We start from the raw sequence: 16,691 nt of genomic DNA on the forward strand, positions 1-16,691 counted from the left end.
CTTCACGGTGCGTATGCCCGTCATCACAAGCCAGGTTGTTACACAAAGGTAGAACGTTAAATGTCGTTTCATTTCGTTAAAACGTTGGCAAAGGGATATAAATCAGGCCCATTCTTGCCAAATATGAATCGAAATTCCTTGATTAACCTAAATATCTCAAATATTCCAAAATCATTGAGTGATAATGGTAGTGCTAACAAGACTATAAGAAAACGGCACAAATCTGGATGTTATACAAGAAAATTATAGGAAACCAATCGCCCTGTTTTGCTATGAGCTAAATGCCAAATAAAAATGGAAAAAGATTTAATGTGGTAATAAGACTTTCCAACAGCGGGATATTTACTCAAAAGATATTATCGAAAATTGTTAAAACAAAACATGTAGGCGTTTGCATTTGCATACGGATCAGATGATAAATGAAACCACTGCATCTAAATAAAGGGACATAGCTCTGGAAGAAAATTATAATCGAAAATTGGTAACCAGCGGTTGTCCGGCAAGATACGCCCACATTTTGCAAGAGATGGATAGAGAAAAAGCTAAAAAAAAAAATAAACAAAAACGCGATTTTTCGTACATTCAGGAGACATAATCCAAGAAGTTGTGGTCTGAATTTGGATAAAGATATAGTTTAAGTTTCATCAAAATCGGACAAAAATTGTGACCTCTAGAGGGTCCACAACGTTCGTATTTTGTCGGGCAGTTTCGGTCCGATTTTTAAGAAATTCAAACTCAGCCGTCACAAGGATGTAACGGTGATACATTTTAACGACATGACCTTTGAATGTGGGCTAGTTTTGCAAGATGGTAACAGTAACCACACGTATATTCTATTTTGGCCTAAATAAACGACGACCTATCCTACTCTTGGAATGAAATGAAACGGGGCTTAACGCCCTCCTGGGATAATGAAGGCGGAATATGCCATGCAGTGTGCTATGGGGGAATTTTGCCCCGACAGCGGCGCTATGGTCTACCCTTATTTTGAATTCCAACTGTCAATGGTTCTTTTACGTGCACACAAGACCTCCGTCCAGCGTCACTGAGAAGGGGGGGGGGCACGCTGGAAACTCGATAAACTTTCTCGGCCAACGTAGGGCTCGAACACGGGATCTCCGGGTGAACAAGCTAACGTCCTAGTGACTGAGCCACAGTGGCTCCCCATAATTCTTAAAGATGCATTACAGAAGAGCTAAATCTGTCCACAGCAATTTTTTTTTTACTTTAAATCTCACTACCTGAAAAATTACTTTATTATAGATTATTTAGGCCATTTCTTGTCAAGACTTCAAACATTCATAACTGTGCGTAGAATAAATTAATTTGACTAAAGTTTTCATTATATTAATTTCCCATTTTTGAACTAGTATATCCATAACGATCAACTCTTACATAATGCATCTTTAAAACAAAATTAAAACAAAATCACGTGAATATTTATAGTATTTATTTCTTAACATCTAAGATCATTTGTGGATTATGGCGAGCTTTCAAAACCATATAAATACATATCATGCTTGACGCCATGAGTATTATACCAAATACTAGTAATAAAATTGTAATTAGTATACGACTATTTATCAGGTACAATGCGCGTCTAGAATCATGCAGCTGGTTGGTCGACACTCCAATTAATTTCGTGGAATCTGCAAAATAAAAATGAAGATTAAAAGATAGCCACACCATGGTAGGTCAAATTTTAACACACCATGGCAGGTCAAATTCTAAACAGCGACAAAGCTGAATCTTGTTGAAACGAAGCCCGATGTTCTCGTTGCTTCAAACCAAATGTGAAAAAATCTCAGAACTCAGCCTTCTCAGCATTAAGAAATGGTTGAGGGACTGGGGCGGAGGATAATGAAAACTGATGTGTAGGCCAACCTCTCTATATTCAATGCTTCACATAAAAAAAATCAAAAGAATCCATAAATAACTGTAGCCCACAGAGTCCGTACGAGTTCGTAATTCTGCGATTGGCATGATAACACCAAGTCAATATTTCGAACAAAAACTATCGGATCTTGCCCGCATTCGTAACGTGTCATATTCCTCGAGTGCCCCCCAATAAAAAGCCAAGATGAAAGTTCTGGCCAACACTGGGATAGAATTCGTGACCCATTGATCAGCGAGATAGTACAACTCACTGGGCAACTGGATGCACTAATTTATGGGAAAAATACAAAAATAACGGCGTACCTGAGTCATGTATAGCCAAATACCCTTCAACTCTTATTACACCCTTGCTCTCTGGAGTAATTAACCCAAACTTATCAAACTGTACACCATCCATACTCCGTTTAGATCTTAGAGCGTCATTGGCTTTCCCACACGAGTTCTTATTTAAAAAGTAAAAAAATAAATAATAATTTAACGTCTACCCAACAAATATTAGTTTAGTAAATGACGTACATTGTGCATTCAATAAGGGGTCTTTCCAGCTGGAAATGAAAGACGGGAATACGTCATACATTGTACAATATGGGCAAATTGTACCCAGACAGTGGCGGTACGGTCTACTCTTATATCGAATTCCAACTGTCAAGGGATCTTTTACGTACACGCCAATATTACACGGGACATCGGTTTTTCGTCCAATCCGAACGACTAGACAGCTGTCCTTGCCAGGCCCTCCGTCCTGCACCACTGATAAGGGGGAACCAGCTGGAAAATCCCGATGAACTTCCTCGGTCAACACAGGCTAGCGAGTTGGCGTCTTACTGACTTAGCCACCGTGACACTTCTTTACCAGTTATGTTATAATCTAGTAATATAGTAAGTAATGCCAGTCCGTGATGGAAGCTATAATCTAGCAGTAAATAATGCCACTCCGTGATGGACGCCAATTTTAGAATCGTATAAATTACTTCAGATTACACAATTTTAACCGTTTCAATGGACATGATACGTCAATACCGTTACCAAAATGATAACATTCATTAACAGATATTTGAGATATTAAGACAAAGGCCCTTCTTTCAGTCAAAACCAAAAGGAAGTTAGTATAGCATTCGATATTTGTATGAAAGGCTTAAGGGCAAAGTCATATTGTAATATGCCTGGATAAAAAATATACCGTTTATAGGGTTTCAGTGCCAAACCCTTTGTGAGACATTTTTGCTTGACTTGCGAGAATAGTTTGAGAAAGTTCTGAGAGGAGCAATCTGATTAAAACAGATCCAATTTCGTTTCGTTTTTATAGTTCAAAATTTCGATTTTACTTGTCTTTACTACACTTGCATCTGGAAGCGTTGTTGTTTAACTGTGTTCTGCTTGAAATAAGGGGTTAGCCAATCAAATGGTCTGTCGAATCGAGCGGTTGACCTTTTTTGCGCGGAACTGTGGGTAGACATTAGCGGCAATAGAAATCAAAACAAAGCAAAAGTAGATAAAAAATACATGGCGGTCGCTAATTGGTTACTCGAATGACTGACGTAATCGGGTCAAATGTCGCTTGCTTGGTACCTGACGTCATAGAGCGTGAACTCCCACTATAACTTGTTTGATCTACAAGTAGTGTAGGCCATCGAAAGTATAAAAAACGAAACGAAATATAGATCTATATTTTAATTAGAATGTGAAAGGAGCTAAATCGCCGTTCTTTGGCACCTAGAAATGAGTACAAACGAGTCGCAACGCATATAATGTAATATTAATGTATATAAACTGATAATATGCATCCAATCGTTTGCTTTTACTGTAATATCTAATTAGTTATGTTCGGCGAATAGTCCGAATTAAATGGCAGTCTACATCCGTAGTATTCTCCTACATGAGATATCTTTAACCTCGTTCACCGAGTGGTTACATAAAACTGGCGCTCGAAAGCATTCCAACACACGAGTCGTGTGCCAGTTTAAACATTTTCATTTTGTCTAAAATATTGGATATCAAAAGCCCAACTTTCCACGGTCAGATCTCTGATGGTTTCAATTGACCAATACGTCGTTTTTGCAGTGTCGAATACTGGATGATATTGAGTTAAAGTCCCGGCTACTTTAAAGATCTAACCTGTATAGCCGTTCCAAGAACTGTCGACTGTTACATCGTTAACTCACCGTGTCACACTTGCCTACACAGGAAACAAAGGCGCATCTGAATCTCATACCCGAACCTCTCGCAAATTTAAAGGCTCGGAAATAGGGACTTTCACCATCAGTACCATTCAGTTTAAACCCCTCGTTGTTTTTCCACGGAAATCCCGTTCCACACCTGACAAAGAAACAAGGGAAAAAAATAAAAGGGGATTTAACGTCTTAATATTCCTACACCTAACAAAGAAATGAGACGTCATTTTCTGCATAGACTGGACTAATGAAGACTACCATACGACATGCAGTGTGCTATGGGACATTTTACCCGTACCTACTCTTACTCCGAATTCCAACAGTCAAGATTATTGTACGAGCGGGCAAATGTGTACACGGGGCCCCTGTTTTTCGTCGTATTTGAACAACTAGACAGCTGTTCATGCTCCTACACCAAGAAAGGGGACAAAACTGGAAAATTACGATCAACTTTCTCGGCCAACAATGGCAGCGAACCGAGACCACCCGCTAGTGAGGGAGCGTCTTACGCACTGAACCATCGCGGCTCCCCAGCAAACAAGAAAAGGGGGCATAGTGTCGTCAAAATATCCTAGGGTAATGATATTCACTTTACTAATATCGAGATTAGAACCCAAGATACTGATCCACTACACTGTGCCTGCCCGACCATACCCCCTCCCCCAAATACACAGATAGGAAATGGGTTTAATACAATATTTCCATCATTTTAGATTAACACGGTTGTCGCAAAATAGATAATTACCCATCGGCTAAAATTGTCATTTTAACTTTACCATCTAGAGATACAGCCATACATTCTAACGGAACGAATCCGGTTTCAAGTTTTGCTTCTGTAAAGTAATAAATATGGCGATCAATAACAAACATTGTTTGCCAGGAAAAGTAAGATCAACATCCTAGAATTATTCTTGTAAAATGCCTTTAAACTCAACTTTAGAACAAAGAGTTTTAAGAAATCTGTCACTTCATGTACATGCATTGATTAATATTACTATTGAACGCTCTACTATTAGTTTATACTGTAAATTGAAGAGGTCCGGTTTAATATTTTTATCTTCAAAAATGTATACTAAACAGCCAAAAAAAAAAACAAAAAAAACCTCAGTACGATTTCAAAAACAGAGGCACTTTAAATCAAACTGTGAACAATATGTTGAGACATTAGTGATTAATTCATCACAATTCCGAGACATTACAAGAAGGTTTAGAGTCTGTACACAGTCCATACATCAGTATCGGGCGTGTCCACTGCGAGTGTGTACATGGAGTGGACCAGACGATTGATGAACGCCATTGGCACCTGGACCCACTCAGAAAAGCCTGGTGCAATCCATCGGCTGTGTTTGGTCTCGGAATGACGTTAAGTCTCCTCTGAATTTCATACCAAAGATGTTCAATCGGGTTTAAGTCCGGACAAAGGGCTAACCAGTCCATAACGTTAAGACCGTTCTGCTGTCGAAAGTCCCGAGTAACTCTGGCGATGTGGGCACGTGCGTTGTCATGTTGGAAAACGTGGTTTCGATGACGTGAGAAATGTGGTATGAAGGGGGGGGGGGTCTGAGCTTGATCGATATAGCGCACTGCTTTGATGCCGCCTCCTCTCCCTGGACCAAGATTTTGGAACACCACAGGAGCCACTCTGGTTCAGGCCGATTCCTCCCCATGAGTCTCATTCCATGGCAAATTAGTCGGAATAACGCTGGCCACGTCGACGCCATATTCTGATACTGCCATCTGCAGTTGATACGCAATACCGACTTATCTGTGAACAGAACAGTTCTGGTGTTGGGCCAACTGTAGACGTTATGTCGATGGCGAGGGGTGAGGATCGGTCTACGGTAAGGTCCACGGCAATGGATGTTCTCTTGCGAGACGCAGACGCACTGTATCGGTGCTGATGGGTCTTCCGTGTGTTCCCACCGTCTGATGTGCTGTCTCAGATGCCTGTGTGAAGGGATTCTGCAAGTGCTGTCGCACAACATGGCGGTCTTGACGCCTTGTGGTAACCCATGGTCTACCAGTTCGGGGGGGGGGGCGATCATCCGAAAGCGTTGCTAAAGCCTGTAATTGGGCCGAACATTGACCTGAAAGTGATTGGCAACGGGTTGAGCCGTGTGGCCAACGCCGAGTCTTCCAAGCGCCTGGTTCCTCCGAGCTGTCGTGTGAATGATCCAACCAGGTATGCGGGGTGCATTTTATAGGGCTGGTCCCGGTGAACAGCACGTGCAGCATGAGTTACATGAAAATCATGGAGAACGCGTTACCATCTCAGAAGTCAGGTTCCGTTTTTGAGAACCTTTCCTGGGTTCAATTCTGTGTTTGGGAAGGAGCCTTATTGCTCAGGTAAAGTTTTGTTCAATGCGTCTATTCAGAGTAACATACCAACCTGACGTTTCCTATGCTGCTTTTTATATTAAACATAAATTATGCAAGAGTTAAATCTGCCTATTGCAGGTCTTTAGGTCTTATGTTATATAAACTATTAGACATTTAACAAAAGACCATAATCGACTCGATGGCATCGGATACTCGAGATTTCAACTAGATTAAAACGGTTGGCCATTTACAAAAATTTAATTCAAAAATGGGAAAGCGAGGCTAAGTCCCGATTATACCACTGTGCACACATCTTGTCAAAACTACAATGATAACTTGGCTGAAAATGAAGTAATTTGAATGAAATTTTCAATATTTTTTTTATCTTATCATCTTTTTTTGAATTATTATAGCAAGAATGGCCAACTCTTTATTAATCAAGACATTTATTCACACAAGCCCAAAATCAACTCTAGATCAGCGGTGGACGTGCATTTAATAATTCAATCTGAAGATGGATAATTGAGACGGTTTTATTATCGTAGCAACGAAAGCAATGAAAATCGAGAATACGCTAATCTTCAAACAATCTTACCTTTTCTCAGAAAAAGAAAATTTGACTGAAATTTCAATATATATTTGTTCATTATCTATTATCAAACAATTATAGCGAGTACTTTCAGCTCTAAATCTTGCACTGAACCGTAACGATGCGTTTTGTACAGTTTTTAAATAGGTTAGGTCTAAATATTAAAGCCACCTGCAGATTACGTCATGGTCACCAGATGTAAACAGGGCTAGCGCTAACCCTGAACATAGCCCTAACCAACAATCTGGTCACAATTACGTGCCCTAACCCCGTTTACATCTCGTGGCCTTAATATTTACACCTCACCTTATAAAAAAGATAATGGCGGACTTCAGATGTTTGATATAGGTCAAGGGAGCAAGTGGAAAAGACAGACCGATATGCTGTTAACATTAAGGATTTTCAATAAGGACTGTAAAGAGAACCCTTTCTTGGCGAAGTAATTGTAAAAAAAAAAACATACTTACGCTCCATATGTGCCCAGATTTTAACAACATGATTTTCTGGTATAGAACCTTTAATAATTCTCGACCGAACATCTATCATTTTAACAGTGAAGTTTGACGACGACTTAATACCCTTATTAAATAACATTGTATCCATAGGCTTAAACCTGAAACCAAAAAAGCATCATAATGGGCCAATTTGCACCTTAAGTCATATTTATCCGAAATCCGAATTTCTTATTTCAAAATTGGTAGGGATATACATGGAAAGGGAACATTATTCGACGTACTTCGGCATATTGTCGTCAAGATGTCCAGTAAATGAAATTTCGCGAAAAATAGAACATTGTTTTAATTATCATTTTGATGATTGGAGAATAAGAGAATGCGATGGAATACTAGATACAATATCTTGTGTCATGTTATTGACTGAAGTCAAGGGCGATATCAGCTACACAGGCAATTTTCAACTTCGGTAATTCTTCTGAAATGAACCAGCATATTCCGATAATTCCTCAGCAACGTACCCGGATATTCCCCCCAAAAGAACTAATTGTATTACGATATAAGAAAAGTTGAGAAAAATAGAACAGCCAGTGGTAACTAGTAACATACTACTGATTCTGCTACATAGATTACAAATAGAAAAGAGCACCACTTGGCGCAATATGGCCACATGACCGAGCAGTAATGCTTAGGCCTACTTTTTAAATGCATTTTGTGTTACAATAAAGATATTACACAAATATTGGTTAAGGCAGTTTTCGACTACATGCAACCGAGCAGTAATGCTTAGGCCTACTTCTTAAATGCATTTTGTTTAGTAATATTGATTAATGCAGTTTTCAACTACAAGCGAAGTTGTTTTTTGTCATTTGTATATGTTGTTTATATCTGACCAGAAGTACATACACATCCCCACACTGATCAGAAGTGAATATTCGCTAGGCCGCTACAATCACCGATATGGACGACATCAATGAGCCCCAAATATTAACTTTTCCTCCGACAAATTAAATTCTAAAACATTTTTTTTTATATATTAGAAAAAACAATAAAGACGTTTGATGTATTTGTAGGTAAAAATGATTTCCTATTTAGTGAAAATGGGTGTTAAAATAAGTAAAAAAAACATTCTGCCCGAACCAGTAACGTCTTATGTAAACAGTACACGCGCCATTGAGCAAATGATTAACGCCGCGTGATGTGATGTCACGTGTTAAAGACGGTCATCTTTTACAGAGCTATTTAAAATACTTTCCTATTCCTCGGTGAAACAGATTGATACAACCCATCTATGAATACACAATTTGCAAGAACTTTTAACATGTCATAATAAGAAAAATGAATGTAAACACGGTATTAATCGACAAATGAAGATCGCTTACTTGCAGCTTTAAAGCTTAAGTCGAATTGCGATTTGTAATCCATGTGGCGTAGAAAGTAGTATAAGATGACAAAATCTCCAAATATTATATTTGGAATCCCTTCAATAAATTATATCGCATTAAAACACGTGGACGTTATCGATGTCAACACGATACAATTTTATGGATACAGAATTACTGAGTTTAATACTAAGCGACGTTTCGACGAGGATACTCTCGTCTTTATCAAGCAAATGTTACAGGTATGTAAATACTATGTTCAATTACTAAACGCCAATCAAAGATATACGTCATCAATATGGAGATGTGACTATCAAACAAATGACCAGATTGTGAAATCAGATTGAATGGATAATTGTATTAAGACTTATTTATGTTGCATATTCTGTATATATTTACCTACTATTCACATACCTGTATCATTTGCTTGATAACGACTAGAATATCTTCGTCGAAACGTCGCTTAATATTAAACGGAGTCATTGTGTATCCATAAAATTGTACCTTGTGTTGATATGTTCAATTACTCAATGTCAATCAAAGTTATCGATGTCCTTTCAGATAATACTCACGGTTGTAGGAGGTCGAGATTAGTTGTAACGTTATCCTTATAGGCCATGTAGGCACACTCAACGAGAAAACTTTCATCTTGGTCACTTTCAAACAGTTCATGCATCTTCCGTGTTTCTATGCGTATACAGAAAGCATCCCGCAATGGCGATGTTCTCTATAAAACGAATCTAATATAAATACATCTTATGCTAAACAATAAGAATAGTGCATGCTATTTAAAACATGGGTCTGTAGTTACGGTCCTTAATAATCACCGACGAGAAACACCAAGAGCGCTTTTTTTTCTTTTTTTTTTGGTCAATAACGTCTAAAATATTGCAAAAAAGTGACCGACAAGAACAAATATGACAGATCTATTAACATAACCAAAATTCATATCATTTAAAAAAAATACATTGAAAAAGTTAAAGATGACCGAAATTTGCATAAGAAACGTTCCTAGAATACAATAATCCTCGTTAACCCAGTGTTATCAACTTTTCTAGCCGGTTGCAAGAATGTGGGGGTGGGGGATTTCCAAACGGAGTATTCATCTATCCGGAATTATGTGTTAGTGTTCGGGTTATCTACACTTAATCCTAACCCGTGTGGGGCTTCACTGCCTGTGGGAACTTCCAGTCTCAACTATTACACTCCAGTCTGGTCTTCACAATTTTATAAGAGATGGGCTGGGGTCCTCGACATTTTTTAAAATGTTCCAAATTCACATTAAAAACGGCGTCAATTCATAGCTAAAAAGAGCATCCGAAAATAAAGAGATTTAGAGCCATATTTCATTGGGCTGCAGGGTATATACTCTTCAAAAAAATGATGCATACAAATATACTCTTCAAAAAAAGTACGGGATATTGAAATGCAAATACCTATGCAGGTTGTGAAATGATAAATAGTCAAGGACACGTGACATGCTTTGAAAATATGTTCACAGATGAAGAACTTATCGCCCCAACAGAATCACTGAGCTGCATGTGCGACAAGCAATAGCGTCATACACGTGGGAGGGGTTCATTGTCAAATTTGACACTTCAAGGAAGAGTTGATGAAAACTGCCGCTTGATGGTTTATCCTATCCATGTTTGCTTCCCTATCGGTTCTTGCATAATATTTACTGTTTAGGGTATCTTTGCTTTAGTGTGTTATGTTTAATTTGATCGGGAGACGTGTTCGTCGACGTCAACGGACAGCACTGCAAGAATTGGCCGTGGCACTGCAAAAGGAGTGGGTCAGATTGTCCCAAATCGTGATTGGACGGTTGATTAGGAACATGCAAAGACGAATTGATGAATCTGATTGGTGGAACAATTACTCATTAAGACAAAAATCAAAAACGTCCATTTTCACTTTTCGCAGTGTATCTCTTTGCGAGTGAAATGGAACCGTCAAATAAGCCGACCTCTAATAACAACAGTGCATTTCCGCAGTTTTGTATTGTTTCTGAATATCCCCTACTTTTTTTGAAGAGTATATATACACATTTATTCAAAATAGACTGGTGCCTTGAAATGTGTACATATACCCACCACAAAGTAACAGTGTTCTGTACTCGGTTTATAGTAAACAGCCAGTGAAAAGGTTGCGGTGGAGACATCTTGTTCGTATGGCCAGATTTTGCCTGTAGGGTCATAGCTAAAGACAGCTTTAGCATCACCGGTATAGGTCAGTATCGCCGGCTTATTTGTCTTGTAATCACCACATGTAACGTTTACTGTAACATTTTTAAAAACATCTATTTAAACATTTTTAATAAAGTGTTTTAATACTAAACTAAATTACTAAAAAAATTAACGAGCGGCTGCAGGCAGGATACGCCCATAATTTTTTTTAAGAGATGGATAGAGAACAAGCTAAACAATAAGCGATTTTTCTTAACATCAACACCATAATCCAGGAAGGTACGATCAGATGTGCGAATATCGACAGGAACCAAGTTCTTTGGGTTATAAACATGCATTTCAAGTTTCATTAAAATCTGATCAAAATTGTGACCTCTAGAGGGTCCACAACCTTGATATACCAGATGTTTACACTACTTACGTAGATGGGCGGCCATTTTGTCTGGCAGTTTTGGTCCGATTTTCACGAAACTCGAACTCAACCGTCATTAAGGTGTAACGGTGACATATTCAAAACGTTTTTTTTTAAATCCGAATAAAATTGTGACCTCCATAGGGTCCACACGCTAAAAAAAAAAAACCCGATTTTTCGTACAATCAGGGGCAATAATTCAGGAAGTTAGTCCGATATGCGCGAATACCGAAAGGAGCCAAGATCTTTGGGTTATAAACTTACATTTCAAATTTCAACAAAATCAGGGCCCTAATTCAGGAAATTACAGTCTAATTTGTGTGAATATCGAAAGGAACCAAGATCTTTGCGTTATAAACATGCATTTCAAGTGTCATCAAAATCAGATGAAAATTGTGACCTCTAGAATGTCCACAACCTTAAAAAAAAGTGACTTTGTACAATCAGGGGCCATAATCCATGAAGTTACGGTCTGATACATACCAATATCGAAAGGAACCGAGATCGCAGGGAGATAAACCTATATTTCAAGTTTCGTTGAAATCGGATAAAAATTATAACCTGTAGAGTGTGCACAAACAATTGTGGACGGACGGACGTCCAGACGGACAGGGGGGACGACAATATACGTCCACATGAAAATGTGAGCGTAGAAAAACCACTTCTCGTCATTGGCCTCTTTTTTTGGCAATATTGTGAACAATAATCTTCCGGCGTGGATTTAATTGCATTGAAATAGGAGGTATACCAACAAATATAGGTGGCTCTCGCTTGTTTTACCATATCCCGTTTATATCTTTGTAAATAGTTAAAGGACAATATTGGTGCCAGTCATTATCACATATGACCGAACTGGTTAAACACGTTCCAAATATACTTTTAACAAAGATCATTGCTACGATAGCAGTGTTATTAAGACTTCAAGAAAGGGATACACGGGCGAACTTCTGCTCACTAATTCCTTCGAAGACCAAAAGTTGATATATGAGACAATATCTGACAATAATTCAAAAAAATAATTGACCGTCACTTGATAAGAGAAAAATAGAAAAAGTACGCGCATTACCATGTTTTTATTGATTATAGAAATTCGCCCGTGTATCTGTTATCACTCGTCACTTCAGTCAGTTACATAGAAGGATAACTCGTGTTTTCCTTTGGCGTTCGTCACTTCCCTTTCTTGAAGTCTTAGTAACACAGCTATCGTAGCAATGATCTGTGTTAAAATTATATTTGGAACGTGTTTAACCAGTTCTATCACATATGTAGTTATGACTGGCACCAATATTTTCCTTTAACAAAATTGGACTATAGATTCAAATCTCACAATGACCAGAGAGACTTTACAGCGGCATTGTCACTTTCACGAATACACGTAAAATAAATTTAATATTATAGACATAATATATTCAAAATATATTCAAAAGTTCACTTACCTTTGGATGATACCGCTTGGATACCTGAAGTAGTTACCTGTAGCAGATATATAGCATATTCAATTTCTATTTTACAACTTGATCAGCATCCGAAACATTGCAATACAGAAACATTTTTGGTTAATAACAAAATCGTCATATCAAACATCTGTTTGGACAATTTCTGCTCTTGGTTTATTTCTTGGGGTTGTAACCCTCACAAATTGTGTGGGGCATGGCCGTTACATGGATAAAAATTGGCAACACAGTCGGCTAAATCTAATTGTTATGTCCAGCTCAATTTTTGTCAAGGTAGTCGAGAAGTAAATAGGGTTAGGGCACGTGATTGTTGGCGAGATTGTAGGTTAGGTTTAAGAATTTGGGGCGAGGGGCACGGGCGAGGGTTAGGTTTAAGAATTTGGGACTAGGTCCGGGGTTAGGGTTGGGATTACCGCTAGCCCCGTTTACATCCCCTGGCCTTTAACGAAAAATTGAGTTGGCCTTATCATTTAGCACTGGAATATTAAACACGATGTAATCCAAATGATGTCCGATTATATTGCATACAAAAAGATGAAAATGGACGATATATATTAGTCTTTAGTGCTTTAGCAAAGATTGTTTTCAAAATTTGAAGATTTGTTGATAATATTCAGACATCTCTGTAAGAGATTTGCGTATCTGGATGCTTCTGATAAATGGTAAAATTGTACATACTTACAAACAGTATTACCAGAATAACTATTATCATATGCATTATGCTGAAAAACAAAATAACTCCATATATTACATTTATCCATAGTTTCGGGAAAATGTACGGGAACGATACGGATTGCACAAAGGCCATTTCATATAGGTATAATTCAGATTTTGATAAACTGACATTTATTTATGTCCGATGTCTTCCCTTACAAACAACTTGGCTGTTCGAAAGCTAATGGTGAAATTCCAACTGTCAATGGTTATCGTGTTCGCCAATGTGTACACTGGACCTCGGTGTTTCGTCCCATCCGAACGACTATACGTTATCACTTGAGAGTCCCTCCGTCCTGCCCAACTGACAAGGGGCGATCATGCTTGAACTTTCTCGACCAACGCCGGGATCGAAAACGGGACCTAGTCAGCAATCCAACTTCTCACTCACCGAGCCACCGCGGCTCCCAACTAGAAAACAATGTCAAATTTGTATGATTTTATAATCCATGTAGTTGTAGGAACGGGGTCAAATGGCTGATTAGTTTGGTTTTTTTAAGGGCAAGGTAAAGTGACAAAAATTGTCACATCTGAAATCATTCACAACATATGTAGTGCCTATATTTTGTTATCTTAATGTGCCGAAGACGATACTGAATAAAAAATGGATGAAAATCATAATGACTTTGGAATACGTAACTTTGGAAAATATGAAGCAAATATACCATTCAGCACTGCAGCTACATGGTAAAAAAAATACATGGTAAACCACAAAGTCTCACACAGATGCATGAATATATACACTACAACCATCAAGACTTCAAATTTTGTAAACTGTTTTAGCTCAAAAGTCCACACAATCAACTTTTATTTTTTTAAAGACCCCCCCCCCCCACACCCAAAAGGGACTATTTTCAGACTTTTTGTATGGAGTACCATCATAAACATCCATCTGGATGACATTTCTGGTCTATATGGAAAATACTGCATCAAAATTTCCTTCAAACTACCTTTTGTTTTGAGCTATTTTAATAGGCCTAAGGAATACACATTGCTAACATTTTTACGACTTCTTTTAATTCATCCTTCGAAACTTTTGTCTGGAATCATAAAGATACACTGACAATTAAACATTGGACATATGTATTTACTAAGTTTTACATTAAAATATTTTGTAAAACATTTTATTCAATATTCATTCACTCACTGTTTAATATTTGTTAAATTGTACAGTAATAGCCCGTTCACAACTGAATGGAAATGCCCAGCTAAATGTTTGAAACATGTGTTGCAAATGGTACTCTACAGAAAATAATTTGCTATACAAAAATTATATTTAGGTTACAAATTCTATACCAAACCCTCAAAATGCTTATTATTCAAACATAAATGAATAGAAATCTATTCAAAATTTAGAACAAGCCTTTTTGTTACATTTACCAACACTTGACAACGGCAGCTTAGATGTTGACAGTTTTGTTTTCATCAATTTATAGAACGCTCCATATGAATAATTTTGACATTAAAGATGCGACAGTTCTTGCAAATGATGGTCAATAGTCTATAATATTACGACTTAACGCCGGATTTATCAATAATTGTGATAGTATAAGTCAAAAAGTATTTACTGCATCTTTATTTACCTTTCTGTGTCGAATTGCCACTCGACGGAAGTACTGATTACGACAATAAGTTTGTGAATAATTATTTTTTAATATTATCAAATCACGTAGACACCTCATTTGTATTTAGATATGAGTTAATCTTATTCCGCAGTTGTTTAAATTCAAAATATACAAATTTGTACATGTAATTAGAATCAACACTTTGCTAATTGATATTAGCAGAAGGTCAAGGACGTTAGACGTTCGGACGCGGAGGTAGAATCGTTCACAATGTTTACGTTTATAAAACGGTCAAGTGTTTTATTAAAGAAGGGAATAATTATTGTCTATGGTGGTGTAAATGAACTTTTAAATATCGATATAATTTGTCGGAAAACGCGGTCAGTTCAACGAGTATTCGCATCGCATGAAGGGTCATTTTAAATATTGAAAAATAAATGGAGGACCCAACCAGCGTGGTAGCAAGGACGCGGAAATCTCATACATGGAAACAGTACATCAACTCGAAAATCTAAGACTCGACTATTGTATTACATTGATCAGAGTATCAATAGAGAGACAATAGCTGTCCCCAATTTTATGTGTTGTCTGTAGGTGTAGTGGCTAAGTGGGCAAGACGCTGGCTCACTAGCCTGGAGGTCGGGGGTTCGATCCCTTCATTGGCCGAGAAAGTTCATCCAGATTTTCCGGCGTGGTTTCCCCTTGTCAGTGATGCATGACGGAGGGCCTGACAAGGACAGCTGTCTAGTCGTTCGGATGGGACGAAAAACCGAGGCCCCGTGTACATATTGGCGTGCACGTAAAAGATCCCTTGGCAGTTGGAATTCGATATAAGAGTAGGCCGTAGCGCCGCTGCCCGGGCAAAATTTCCCTCATAGCACACTGTATGGTGTATGCCCGTCTTCATTATCCCAGTTTAGGAGCAGAACAGTAGGACGTTAAACACCATTTCATTTCATTAGGTGTAACCGCCACTGGGCAAGCAAGTGATGATTTGAAATTTTCGTTTACATGTGTACGATTTAGAGGAGCATTGACAGTGAAATAGTGTATTTAGAGTATCGTAGTTCATTTTGGTCTTTTGTATCCAAGGACCACTATTCTGTTTTGGAAAATAATATGTTTAGCCGTGTTGGTGTTGAGACTAGTTTGCAACAAGATGGTGTCAATTTACCTTGCCCTTAAAAGAAGACTATGGCTGTAGTATAGCTAGCCGAGATTGTGGACACGTAAAGTGTTAAAAACGTGTCTGGCAATCAGATGAACATTCCTATCAGATTTGAGTTGATACCCAAATTCTTTAATGCCTACCATATACAACAAATAAAGTTTCTCCTCTAACGCCTTGTTCCCCTTTGTGGTAAAATCACGATTTTATACGCATTTATCACGTGCGTGAACATGAGTTTGGGCAACACAAACGATTATCTTGGTAGAATTGAAGATTTATTTAAATTCAGCCAAAGCATTCATATCACATTTAAACAAAAATATCCAGATAACAACAATATGTTGAATTCTTCACCTTAATGATTTAGTTGTTCTTCGTAA

At 38.0% G+C, this 16,691-nt stretch overlaps 1 protein-coding gene across 2 annotated transcripts; it reads right to left on the reverse strand.

The window, feature by feature from the left end:
• Positions 1-1,435: 1,435 nt before the first annotated feature.
• Positions 1,436-16,513, reverse strand: LOC126828638 (uncharacterized). Of its 2 annotated transcripts, none has more exons than XM_050558524.2 (10): positions 16,452-16,513; positions 13,544-13,583; positions 12,844-12,880; positions 10,903-11,087; positions 9,382-9,536; positions 7,443-7,588; positions 4,813-4,900; positions 4,059-4,212; positions 2,200-2,338; positions 1,436-1,649 (listed from the first exon to the last, which is right to left on the reverse strand). In XM_050558524.2, the coding sequence occupies exons 2-10, from the start codon at positions 13,577-13,579 to the stop codon at positions 1,450-1,452; spliced, it is 1,140 nt and encodes a 379-aa protein (XP_050414481.1). In that variant the 5' UTR covers positions 13,580-13,583; positions 16,452-16,513; the 3' UTR covers positions 1,436-1,449. The 2 variants fall into 2 exon arrangements, with proteins under 2 accessions (XP_050414481.1, XP_050414482.1); XM_050558525.2 differs by having other exon boundaries at positions 16,315-16,497.
• Between the last annotated feature and the right edge of the window lie 178 nt (positions 16,514-16,691).

This window comes from Patella vulgata, chromosome 7, assembly GCF_932274485.2.
Source record: "Patella vulgata chromosome 7, xgPatVulg1.2, whole genome shotgun sequence".
NCBI lineage: Eukaryota > Metazoa > Mollusca > Gastropoda > Patellidae > Patella > Patella vulgata.